The sequence below is a fragment of the Aethalodelphis obliquidens genome, unplaced genomic scaffold (assembly GCF_003676395.1).
Source record: "Aethalodelphis obliquidens isolate GAN/ISIS:26980383/991018 unplaced genomic scaffold, ASM367639v1 scaffold7, whole genome shotgun sequence".
Lineage (NCBI taxonomy): Eukaryota > Metazoa > Chordata > Mammalia > Artiodactyla > Delphinidae > Aethalodelphis > Aethalodelphis obliquidens.
Window position 1 is genome coordinate 27,150,793 of NW_020837951.1, and position 13,531 is coordinate 27,164,323.

The window sequence follows — 13,531 nt, forward strand, 5'->3', positions numbered from 1 at the left end:
TCTTTCATTGCAGTGCGTGGGCTTCTCACTGTGGTGGCTTCTCTTGTGCAGCACAGGCTCTAGGCATGCTGGCTTCAGTAGTTGTGGCTCATGGGCTCTAGAGAGCAGGCTCAGCCAAACAACTGAATGAAGGTTTAAACTCAGGACTATCTAGGCCCAAAACTCAAGAATTACTGCTGCTACCACTTCTATCAAATTTTGAGTTCCTTGAGATTTAGGACCTATGTTCTACTTATCTCTGTATTCCTACCAAGTGCCCTTTATGTAACATATAGTCAAGAAATACAGACTGAATGAGCAACACAGAATCATAATCACACTATCCTGTTAAATGCAGTAAAAAACAATGAACAACTGACATTCCCTAGAGGGTGCTAGAGACAAGTCCTTCCCTTTGAAGGCCTGGAAGAGTTTGTATTTCAAAGACTTGGATGGTTGTTATGGAATCTGAAGAGTGAACTGTATCCATCAGTGGAATTTTACCAGACCCAACAGATATAATCTGCTAGTTCCTATCTTCAATGCTATCAGATAACTGGATTATTCAGACCTCATTTAGGAGGACACTGAAAGACTAAACTTGCATAACCAGCTAGGGTCAAAAGGAATTCCATGGTGAGGCCCAAGAAATAGATAGACAGAAGTAGCCCTCCTTAACTCCAAGAAAGAAAATAGCCCTTCTTCCCTAACCAATGATAGATATTGTATTTCTCTCCATTGAAGAGCCTGAAAAACTCTGTAGTCCTAAACATTTACTACACTAGATATGGGTTGGGGACCAAAGATAAAACCCATTTTTCATGCCTGCCCTAGTTCTAATACATAATCTCAAGGGTCTCTCTAAATCACCTCAAAGTTCAAGGATGACCTAGAATCAAGGTTTCTCTGTTGATGACGCTGACCTATTATTTAGTATTGATCAAGGCTGCTATTATGTACTCTTTTGCCAAATCAAACAAATTTGACTGAACTAAAAATCATTTTCATGTGAACTTTCTTTATTTATCTAAGATTATCCCCCCAAAATATTGTTCACTGAACAAATGAGGAAGACAATTCAGATACGATGAATAAACAAAGTTCACAAAATTCTGGGTTCTCCTCCTATGTCAGGAGAATCTGTATTAGATTACAGAGGATGCATCTGTACTTCCCTAAAGTTTGTATGTAAGTAAAATCTTGAAGTTTAATAAAAAGCCAAAAGTTAAAAGTTTTTCCACAACAAAACTAAAAAATTTTTAAAAGTTGGTAGCTTCAGCAGTTAGTCTAACCCTATTTTTAAATAAAGCTTTTTTTTTCTGTTAGTATAGAGAAACTACTTGTATTTGTTACAAAGTATCTTACCTTCACATTAATAATATATAGGAAACATTTATTGTCCCATTAACATCTGTCCCCAATTAAATTATAAATATAGAGAGGAAAGAGACTACTTCCCAATCACTGTTTATCACCTTAGCAAAATGCCCAACACATGACTTTTACATAAAAGTTTCTGAATTAATAAGTTTTAAAATTCCATCTTAAAGAATGCAAAATTACTTGGCTAGGAATAGTTTAATATAATTTCCATATTCTTCAATAAAATAAAAATAACCTTTGGTATTTAGAACTTAGATGTTGTAATTTCCACCTATTATTAAAATTAAACATAAAAAACAAGAACTCTAGTACAGATAATGCAAATTTCACAAATTTAATAGTATACAAAGGTTAACTGAACTTTATTTAATTTAATGCTTTATTTTGTTCAAAGAATATGGCACTTATTACTAAAGCAGTTTGTATGTCATGGACTCAATAAAACAAATACTATTTTTCATTATAAAATTGACGATAATAATAATAAAAATAATAGCTAATATGTACTGATCTCTTTCTATGTGACTTGTACTGTTCCAAACGCTTTATGTATATTAATTCATATAAGTTTCACAAGTCTCATAGGTGGTACTGTTACTGTCCCAATTCCATAGATGAGGAAGTAGAGGTCAAGTAACAGAAGTCAAGTAATTTACCCAAGATCCCACAGCTAATAAGCAGGATAGATGAGGTTTAATCCTAGGCTGGAGATCATGCTCTTAACAACTATGCCACATCGCTTACCAAGGAAGAAGGTCTGGACAGGAGTTATTTACATGAATTTAACATATAATTAAGATTGGATTTTTAAATTAATGAAGTCATTCAATAAGTGACACTGGGACAGCTGACTAACCATTTGGGTAAAACTGTAAATTAAATATCTAACTCATACCTCATACTAAAATAAATTATATTTTGTATAAAAATTTAAACATAAAATAGTATCTGATGAAAATACAGGTGAATATTTCCATAATCTTGGGCTACTTACGACATAAAAACCAGATGCCCTAAGGGAGAAAGATCTTGATACCTGTCTACCTAGAAATTAAATAGAACACTAGTGTATTAAGGGGGTACATCGTGAATATAAAGGTAAAAGGTAAATTAATAAACTGGGGAAGATATTTGAAATATATATGGTAAATGCTTAATATCCTTAAAACTATAAAGAACAGCTACAGAAAAAGACAACAACATCAGAAAAATATGCAGATAGGAATAAAAAGAATTATAATAAAGAAATAAAAAGAACCAGAAAGCATATGGAAAGATGTTTAACCTCATTAGAAAGAAATGGCCTCTAATGGAGTTTAATATCTCTCGGCTCTTGAACATCAAAAATACCAGAAATATAAAGAACAAGCGCTCTTGGGGTAGACTCCTCAGGTTTAAATTCTATCTCCCTCACTTAATAATTGTGTGACACTGGACAAATTTAGTAAGTTTCTCTAAACCTCAGTTTTTTCTGCTGGGAAAATGAGGACAACAGGATCTACTCAATTTGTTGTTATAAGAATTAAATATATGTGAAGTGCTTAGCATAGTGCCTAGCCTATGAGCACACCAAAAAACGTGAACTGCTATGGCAGACACGATAGGTAAGTTGACCTAACACCCACTCCCAAAACCCTTCTCCTTTGCGATCTCTAATATAAAGTCTGGAAAACCTAACTAACAACAGCATTAACACTAATAGTAAAATCTTGCTTTCCCAGATTTTCTTACAGCTGGGAATCTGCTGGCCATGTCTCAAAAGAAGAAGCCTCCTAGAATGCACTATTTCCTCCTCCAGCCTGGACTGTAGCACCAGGGAAATGTCAAGAGAATTTTGGAAGCTCTGGACTGAAAGGTATGAGACAAATAACCCTCTATTTGTTTAAGCTACTATTAGCCAAAAGCATCTCAAAAGCATGACACGGATGCCATAATTATTGTTATTGTTATTATTCCCATATTTGGAAAGTGTATAGGAAATCAGGCACACTACTTATCCTTAGGAAAGGTGACTTTGCAATATGTAACAAAATCTAGAATGTACATCCTAGACCAAGAAATTCCACTCTAGGACTTTATCCTAAGAAAATAATCAGCAAAGGGTTGAAGATGAAACACAAAGACATTCACTGGGCCAACAGCCAAGACAGCTGGTAGCCTCAGTATTTGTCAATTATTTTAAAAATAATATAGCCTGGAAAGAATGGAGTTAGGTACACCTGTCAGGCTTGCATGTTAGAAACTGGGTAATTGGGGTAGGTTATCTAACATCTCTGTCAGAGTTTTGGTTTTCATATTTGTAAAATGAGGTCTAGGAACCTCATGTAATAATGCTGCATAATAAACCTCTCTCAGTCTTAAAGGCTTAAGCATTTGTTTTCTCCCTCATAGATGTATGAGTCAGCTGGGCAGCTATGTTTGGTCTGCTCCATACACCTAATTCAGGGCTCAGGCTGGAGGTCAGCATCTACCCAGGGCACACTCTTCTCCTGGCAGGTCAGGGGAGCACAAAGGGCAAGACACATCATACGAGCCCATTTGAAATCTCTGAAAATGTCTATAACATTCCACAAGCGAAAGTAAGTCTCATGGTCAAGCTTAACTAGGGCAGGGAAGTATCATCCCCTTTGGGAGGGAAAGGGAAGTAAATGGTTCTGAAGAATAGTTCTAACTATCAAATGACAATACAAACAAAAACATATTTCCCCCCCAAAATGGTTTTAGGGTTAAATTAAGCATAGACAGTATCTAGCACAATTCTCAATAATGGTAGCTATTATTATAATTAATCCCAGTGGGAGTGTTTGGCAACTTTTCACAATTCAGCAATACCTTCTCAACTTTGGAATTTCTTATCTGGACTTCTGTATGATCTTCAGAAGCTACCAGATTCCAAATTATTGTCTCTACATCTTTATACCTATAGATTTATAATAAAGGTAAGTTATAACACTACACTTCCCTGTTAGACACTATATTAAAATATACTCTGTACTAAAATAAACTAATTCTAATATTTTATCAAAATTATTTATCATTGAATTCTTTCCAATGAGTGATGATCTGTTTGGAAAAATAACAATTTTCACATAACTCTATCAGAAAATTTCAACATCACTGAAACTTGGCACCTCTGACTTTTAGCATGTTATTAATAATATTTAACTGTAATTTTGAAGTGCTTGCCACACTCACGAGGATGAGAATCTCAAAGAACTATTTCTGCACGGATTTTAAAAACTGTGATTAATTTTATGTACTGCAAAAGGGAAGTATGTTAGGAAAATATACAGCTAAAATGAAGTCTAATAATGAGAAAGGAGGAAAAAAATTACCTTTGCTGATAAATAGTGCTTGTAGTAGTACAACTGAAACAGCAGAAATGCAGAACTTGTCAAAGTTAAAAGCGCCAAAATCACGTTCTTATTGATCCTACTCATTAGTCTGCGGTGCTCACTTGGTTGTCTTTTGAAAGTAACCCAGTTGGTTTCATCTTTTTGGGTAAGAAGATAATCTTGTTTTCTGTGAACAAAAAGATATTTCTAAAGAGACAAAAACCTGTATTTAATTTTCACCTTTAATAACCAAGAAAAAGTTATCTAAAGTTCAACAGAACCTTCTTTGACTTGGTAATTTCCTATCCTAAAGAAATAATCAGATATGAGACCACACTTGAAAGAACAAAAAAGTTTATCATAGCATTCTTTACAGTTGCAAATAACAAAAAACATAAATGGGATATCTATAAAAACTGACCAAAAGAGACTGGGGGGCTTCTCCCCCAGGGTTTCTAATTCAATAGAACTGGGGTAAGTCCTCTGAATTTGCATTTCTAATGAGTTCCCAGGCAATGCTGATGCTGCTGAACATACTAAGAACCACTTCCATAGAAAAAAATTAAGTTTTTGGTCAAGGAACATCATCTGTATAATAGCTCTTTGTGTTTTGTTATGTAGGATGTGGTCAGTTTTTATAAATATCCCATATACATTTTCATTTTCTGCAAGTGTAAAAAAAGCCACGATAAAAATTTTTGTTCTTTCATCTTTGGTCCAATCTGACTATTTCAGAACAAGAAATTTAATATAGTTCTACTTCTTCTTACCTCCTCTCCACTGTTTGATTTTGGTCAAACATATTCAATTCAGTTCAAATGTTTATATTTATTCCTTTAAATATACTAACACCTCTATTACTTGATGTCTAAACTTTGTATGTCTTTAGTTCTCCAGCTAAAAAATAAGAGAAAATCTACCTTCTGCATCTCTCCTCTTTCAATCCTGACTTTTATTAGTTTACTTTGCTATCGTTCTATCGCATTCTGCAATACAAATCTCACAGCTTTTTTAGTCTTATTCCTACTATATTCCCTGCCAATCCTTTTGCTGTATCATCTCTGTTCAGCTACTGGATGGCTGGTATTCATCTTCTCCTTAGGACTTGTGGGCACTATTTACCTTGAGTTCCTACATTGTTCAAAAATGGGTGTCAGGCTTCCCTGGTGGCGCAGTAGTTAAGAATCCACCTGCCAGTGCAGGGGACACGGGTTCGAGCCCTGGTCCAGGAAGATTCCACATGCCATGGAACAACTAAGCCCATGTGCCACAACTACTGAGCCTGAGCTCTAGAGCCCCTGAGCCACAACTACTGAGCCCGTATGCCTAGAGCCTGTGCTCTGCAACAAGAGAAGCCACTACAATGAGAAGCCTGTACGCCACAAGGAAGAGTATCCCCCGCTGGTCGCAACTAGAGAAAGCCTGTGCACAGCAATGAAGACCCAATGGAGCCAAAAATAAATAAATAAATTTTTGAAAAAAAAGAACAAAAAACGGGTGTCAACTAATAGTTTGGCTTTGAGGTCACACTTTCTTTCCTCTGATGACTTATAGAATTTGTACCACTGTCCTGCAATGCTAAATACTCCCTTGACAATATCTGATCCTTCCCCTGGCACTCCCCTATAGATAAGCTGATCTTTTTAATGGGATGAGCAAAGAACACATTCCTTATCTTTGCAATGTTAATGACTATATATTAGTTTTTCTTCACTATGTGCACTTTCAATCTGTAGAATCAAGATTTCTTCCTCTGCGGCAAGTTTTCTTAAGTTATACGTTTGAATACTTTTCTGTTCTAATGTTGTTCTCTATTTCCAGAACTACAATTAAGCATTTGTTTCATCTCCTTTCACTCCCATTTCACTTTGCTCAACTTTCAAAAGCCTGTCGTCATACCCCTTACTGAGCTTTCAACAGTGTTAATTCTCCTTTTTGCTTTGTATGTGGCATTTTATTATTATTATTTTTTATAAGGGATCACTCCTCGATGTTCTCATTGACTCTTTATTTATTTTTATGTTTGGCTGTGTTGGGTCTTTGTTGCTGAGTGCGGGCTTTCTCTAGTTGCAGCGAGCAGGGGCTACTCTTCATTGTGGTGCATGGGCTTCTCATTGTCGTGGCTTCTCTTGTTGCAGAGCACAGGCTCTAGGCATGTGGGCTTCAGTAGTTGTGGCACACGGGTCTCAGTAGTTGTGGCTTGTGGGCTCTAGAGCGCAGGCTCTAGAGCGCAGGCTCAGTAGTTGTGGTGCACGGGCTTAGTTGCTCCACAGCATGTGGGATCTTCCCAGACCAGGGCTTGAACCTGTGTGCCCTGCATTGGCAGGCAGATTCTTAACCCACTGTGCCACAAGGGAAGTCCTGGCCTTTTATTTCTGATTTTTTTTTTTTCTTTCTTGAGTTCTGCCAAATTATTACTCACCATTTACTGTTGTCTTACTATTTCTTTCTAGCCAATTAACTTTCTCTATTACTTTAAAGAAGTGATTGTCTCCTTAAATTTGTTAGGCCAATACAGTTTTCTCATGGGTTCTTTGTCACTTGTTTTTCCGTTTCTTTTCGCTTTTCTTCTTGTAACATTTTTGTGTAGATGCTGTGCTAATTTCCTTTTTATTATTATTAATCTTTGAATGACATGAACGCCACTCAGGCCAACTATTTGCAAGAGGACTGTGGAAGGAAGAAGCAAGGCTGTGTTGTGGACTAGAAGGTAGTCTCTCTTTTTTTTTTTGCGGTACGCGGGCCTCTCACTGTTGTGGCCTCTCCCGTTGCGGAGCACAGGCTCCGGACGTGCAGGCTCAGTGGCCATGGCTCACGGGCCCAGTCGCTCCGCGGCATGTGGGATCTTCCCGGACCGGGGCAAGAACCCGTGTCCCCTGCATCAGCAGGCAGACTCTCAACCACTGCGCCACCAGGGAAGCCCCGGTAGTCTCCTTAGTATACAAGAAAGCTCTTTATGATACAGGGTGTTCTGTGCATGTGTGTGCGTGAGAGAGACAGAGAGAATGTATGTGAGAACAAGCAAGAGAAAGTTGTTTAGCCATTACTTCTTGCCTCACCAAGAGAGTGCTTCCTGCAAAGATTGTGTATCTGTATGCTTTCTCATTTGCTCTTCCTTTTCTGCTAGTTCATGTTGCCAAACATTCCAAGGAAGCTTCTCCCACTGCTTTTCTATGCATCCTGACACCACTGTAAACAGAAGATCTATTTCTCGTTGCTCTGTCAGTTCTACCTGAGATCTCTTTCTGCCAGAATGCTCTTTTAATCTCTTTCTGCTTACATTTGACAAATATTTCTCAAATATTTCAATTTGGGATACAGGACTCTAGTCTCATCAAAGATGTAATTAAAGTTGAACAATGCAGGGGTTGGGGCACCAACCCTCTGCAGTTAAAAACCTGCATATAACGTATAGTTGGCCCTCCATATACATATGTGGTTCCTCTATATCTGCGGTTCCTTCATATATGTGGTTTTGCATCTGTGGATTCAACCACCCAGGGGTCATATAGTACTGCAGTATTTACTATTTTAAAAAATCTACATATAGCAGTTCAAACTCATGTTGTTCAAGGGTCAACTGTACATCTCTGTCTCTCATTCTCCTTGCTGTTTCAGGGTAATTTCAGATAGAAGAAGGCAAAAATGTCTTTACTCTGTCGTCTTTAAATCAGAAGTCTTAGAGTTTTAAAACAATCCAAACGAGCTTCCAGTGCAGAAGCCTATATAAAGCAAACACTACATGATATTATATAAAGTCAACAAACTACTTAAGAGAAATATCACCAGTGACGTGAGTAATCTACTTGATTTACAGATAATGCATAAAGCAAAGATAACTGAATAAATCATGATCATGTTCTATCTCCTAAAGCTGTAAAAACTAGCAACATAAAACAATATTGATGATGGTATTAGTTTTGCTGTCAGCTAAACCTTGCTAAAATAAAATAGTCAAATATGTACTCTGATAAGGACAGCTCACAAGATAAGAAAAAGAATATCCTTCATTTTCAGTATTTCAGCTCAGTTTCTTGTAGTTGTAGTAAATAGTGCATCAACATATTGTACACTGATTCCTAGTGAAATGTAAAGTAGCATTTGGAGTGTGCTATAGAACCCAGCCTTTTCTGTGCCAGAATTAACAGGTGGAAAGAAAGGCCTATATAAACCACTACAGAAACATAAAGTCCAAATTAATATCTTGTTCTTTCTTTGGATATAACTCTAACCTACAGTTAATTCTTAAATGAAATAAACCTCCAGAATATATCAATCACAACTATATTTTTATTATCAAGATGATATCCAATTAACTTTACTTCATTACTTATTTTCTATAAATGTCAAGGCAGTTATTGCAAAGGAAGAATATTAGCCTGTCAAAACATTCCTATTTGCTAGCACCATCTCTTCATTAGGAATGGAGTTACCACTTTAAAATGAATAATGTGATACTTTAAAAAAGAGAGGCCAAGGCTTGTTGAGTTTACCTCTAAAATCCCTCTGGCACCAACTCCCTCTTCTTTCTTCACTGTCATTCTAATTTGAACTCTAATTGTACAAATGTCTTAATTGTAACTGATGTCCCAGGTTCCACTTTCTGCCTACCCATAATCTTACCTATACATTGACAGATATACCAAGTTGCTGATAAATGAATCAAATTACACCATAATCAAAATATTTCAGTGGTTCTCTACCACCTACAAATAAAGCTCAAATTCCACATACATTTGACCCTTGAACAACACGGGTCTGAACTACGCAGGTCCACTTATATGCAGATTTTTTTCAATAATAAATAGTATTACACAAGCTGTTGTTGACTGAATCTTTTGGTGTGGAACTGCAGATACGGAGGGCTGACTCTGCTACCTGCAGATTTTTGACTGCAGGGAGGTGTAAAATAAAGAATGGTGCCCACCATCCAGTTCTACAAGAATCAAGTCATTAGCCACTGCAGTTGCTGACCTACAGCACACCTGAAAGGAATTCAGGGTGAAGATCAGGATGAGGCACTCTGTGATCTGGGGAAACAGGCAAAACAGGCCCTTAGATACTTAGAAATATTTCAGGAGAAACAGTTTATGAACCTGGACCCTTCCATCTTCCCATTAGAAAAGCACTAAAATCATTAACTGAGATATGTGTTCCTCGTGACTAGCAGCAACTTTCTACAGACATGTGTGCTTGAGTGCACGTACCCCTTTGCCAAAATCATGTATCTACTGACCTCCCCCACTACCTCTTCTTACTCAGAGCTATCTGAGAGACTGTCTCCCAGACTATAGTCCTCAGTAAGTCCCCAAATAAAACTGAAACTCACAGCTCTCATGTTGTGTGTTTTTATCTCAGTCAACAGAGGGTTGGCACCTGCACTGTTCAAGGGTCAACTGTAATGGCATTCAAGGGTATTCACAATCTGACTGAACACATGCAAATTTTCTAGGCTTTCTCCCACTTCACACACTCTTTGGTTTTTGCCCAGGTATTCCTGGAATACACACGACCTTTCTTGCCTCTTTGCTTTATACTCATTCCCTCTTGTCTGAAATGTTCTCATCCATTTCCACAGAACCAGTTCTACACCTCTTTTCATCACTCCTCTCAAGTGACCCTTCTTTTATGGAATCTTTCATGCTCTTCAAAGTCAGAAGTGAACTCTCCTAGCTCTAAATTCCTAGTCTTACCTTCTTGAAGGGAATAAATATTTACTGTCTACCTTAACAGGCAGAGATGCCAATAAAATGCTAAGCTGGAGAGAAAATGATACAGTTCCCTATCTTCTAAGATGTTAGAGATGAGTATGTAAGAGTTTTCAAAAGAAGAATGGTGATGGTAATGGTGGTAGAGGGTATGATGTGCTAAAGAACAGCATGGGAAGTTTTTTCCAAAATGAACAAGCACCATCCTTACCACCCTCACATCTATTAAGAACCACTGTTCTAAATTGTGATAGACTCTATCAGAGATAAATATAGAGACAATTTCAAGTGTAATGGCCATAGAGTAAATACAGGTTACTATGGAGCACAAGGAGAGGAAACTAACCCTAAGGCTTTTACTACTTTCTATTTTGAAATATAGCTATTAGAATGCATGAATCATCTCCCCTACCAGCCTAAAAGTGGTTGAATTATTATCAAGAAATAAGTATGTTAAGTATACTCAAAGACACTGCACAATGCTCAAGAGAACACAAAACTACTTTTAAAAAGTTTTTATTTTAAAAAGTTCTCTGTCCTACAGAAACTTTCAAAATAAAACAGAATATGAAATATGAAAAAGTGATTTTTTTAGAGCTTAAAGCCTATACTTGGTTCCAACTCCTGAACCATAAACATTTTAAAATAACATATGGAGAAATATAGCATAGAACCAAAATAAAAACATTATTTGTGTATACATTTCTCTTTATATGTGACGTTTTAGCTATCATAATAAAAATGCTAGAGAAGACAAGTAATGTATTTTCTTACATATACTTAGGTAAAGCTTCCTAAAGAAAACAGTAATAATGGCAAAGAAGAAAGAGTACCACAGAGATGTAAATTTAAATGAGGGGGCGGGGAGATGTAATGGGGACTCTAAGGGGAGTTACCAGGTTTAAGTACCCAAGTATCTTCCAAGTTCTAATGCAAATATGAGAAGGTTAATATAAGTATGGTATATTACAGCATAGAATTAGTCTTAGATGACTTGGAAACAGGCTCTAACTAGTGCATGAACTAGGATCTGGCAATGAAGAAGACAGGAATGGGCAGATCTGCTTCCCAGCTGAACCTTTAACGGGTTGTGGGTGTCAGAGCTATCAATCCTCTCAGTCTTTTGAGCCTGGGGTAGCTAGAGTCCAAGACTGTCACCTCCAGCCAAGAACAAACACATTCTTTTACCCTTTCTTTCGCCCTCTATTATCAATTTTGCTTTGTGTCAAGGCATGAGAAAGGTTGGAAAAAACCAGCGGTAGATAAAAGCCATATACAAATTTGAAGGAAAAATATACAGGATGGGAAATTCAAGATAGCTCTCAGGTTCTTGCTACAGCCAAGAGCAGTATTTCATATTCTTTCAGCTTCCCATTTCCCTTTCACATTATCATTTGTTCTTTGATGGTAAAGGCACAAAAAACTTTGGCACCTGGCTTAACCTGACATCCCCTCTCCAACTACTTTTTTGAGAATCATCTTGGTAGGGATCAGTTTGAAAGAATGTCAAACGGCCTTACTTTCTTATCCCAATTCTCCCCACTACTGCCTTCTGGATCACCTCTCGATATCAGAGGCCCTTGGACAAGAAATAATCAGCCCTGACACTGAACTTAGGCTCATAAGATGATGCGTGCTAACCTGGTCCCCTCAATGCTGCTAGATCCAATTTATTCAGGAACACTGGGGAGTGAGAGGAAGGTATAGGTGGTATGAATCAGACAGAACTGAGATTCAAATATGCCCTGCACTGCAAAATAAAACAGGAGGCTAAACTACAGAGAAGAAACAGGGTAGTCTAAATAGGCAAAGGCATGTTTTGAGATAAGGCAGCAGACTGGAAAGCATAAAGAGAAAATGCTTCTGAAGAGGTATTCAGAGTTAAGATGAAAAAAAAAAATCAACATTTTCAGCTGCTCTAAGCCAAAAAAAAAGCCCAGTAGCAACAGATGCTATCCATCTTCCTTAAATACTGCTGCTCCTTTTCCTTTCCTTTCATTGCTAAATTTGCAAAAGAGCGTCAGTAGCCTGGAAGCAAAGGTTAGACTGTAAGGGTTTAAAAAGTCTCTTTATCTGCTTACCACTCATTCACTTCTTAACCCTTTGCAATGTAACCTCTCTCAATACGCTGACACTTGAAGATTAAAAAATTAATCTCTCCATTTGATACTCCAGAAAAATCATAAATATATAGTGACTCCTTTTGAAATGGCTAGGGAGTACTGAGTTTTTAGAGAGTGTCTGAAATGAAACACCTAGATAAGAAAGGAAGTGAAGATAGGAAGGGACTGATATTACAGGGGCAAAGTAAAAGGGTGAAGGAAGTGGCATTGCCTAATATACCTACTATTCTGTGTTTGATATGAAATCTGGATGGATGTTCTCTTTACATTCTCTTGCTCCTAATCACTTTATTAGATATACCTCCCATATCTACTGGCTACTTACTACTTATAAATATTTCACCAGACTGTTGGTGATGTCCTCTTGAACATTCCACCAGCACCTAAAACAAATCACTGTCCACCTTCAAACCAGATTTCTTTCATGACTTGCCCCTCTATTCTGTTAATGGTATCCCTAAATATTTATGTTCAAAACAAAAGTTTTTGTGGTTCTAATTCCACGTCTGAGTCACCAAACTTACATTCTTCGTAGTGCCTCTACAAGCTGTTATTTCTTTCCCATTTCCAGTATAGTTAGCCTAATTTAAAGGCTTACTAACTCTGCCTAAATAGAAAGCCTCCTACATGAGTACAGATAGTCCCTAACTTACGATGGTTTGACTTATGGTTTTTGACTTTACAATGGTGCAAATGTGACAAGCATTCAGTAGAAACCACACTTGAATTTTGATCTTTTCCTGGGCTAGCAATAAATGCCATGTAATCCCTCATGATGCTGGGCAGTGGCAGCGAGGCACAGCTCCCAGCCAACCACGTGATCACAAGAGGAAACAACTGGCCCTTATAACCATTCCGCTTTTAATTTGCAGTATTCAATAAATTATATGAGATAGTCAATACTTTATTATAAACTAGGCTTTGTGTTAGATGATTTTGCCTACCTGTAGGCTAATGTAAGTGTCCTGAAGATGTTTAAGGTAAGCTAGGCTAAACTCTAATG

General features: G+C 37.2%; 1 protein-coding gene across 4 annotated transcripts in view; it reads right to left on the reverse strand.

The window, feature by feature from the left end:
* FKTN (fukutin) overlaps nt 1-13,531 on the reverse strand; it is an 88,863-nt gene that overhangs the window by 71,023 nt on the left and 4,309 nt on the right. For all 4 annotated transcript variants that reach the window (XM_027105309.1, XM_027105307.1, XM_027105306.1 and 1 more), the window contains exon 2: nt 4,698-4,884. In XM_027105309.1, coding sequence (XP_026961110.1) covers nt 4,698-4,802 — 105 coding nt within the window. In that variant the 5' untranslated portion in view covers nt 4,803-4,884. The remainder of the gene's footprint in view (nt 1-4,697; nt 4,885-13,531) is intronic.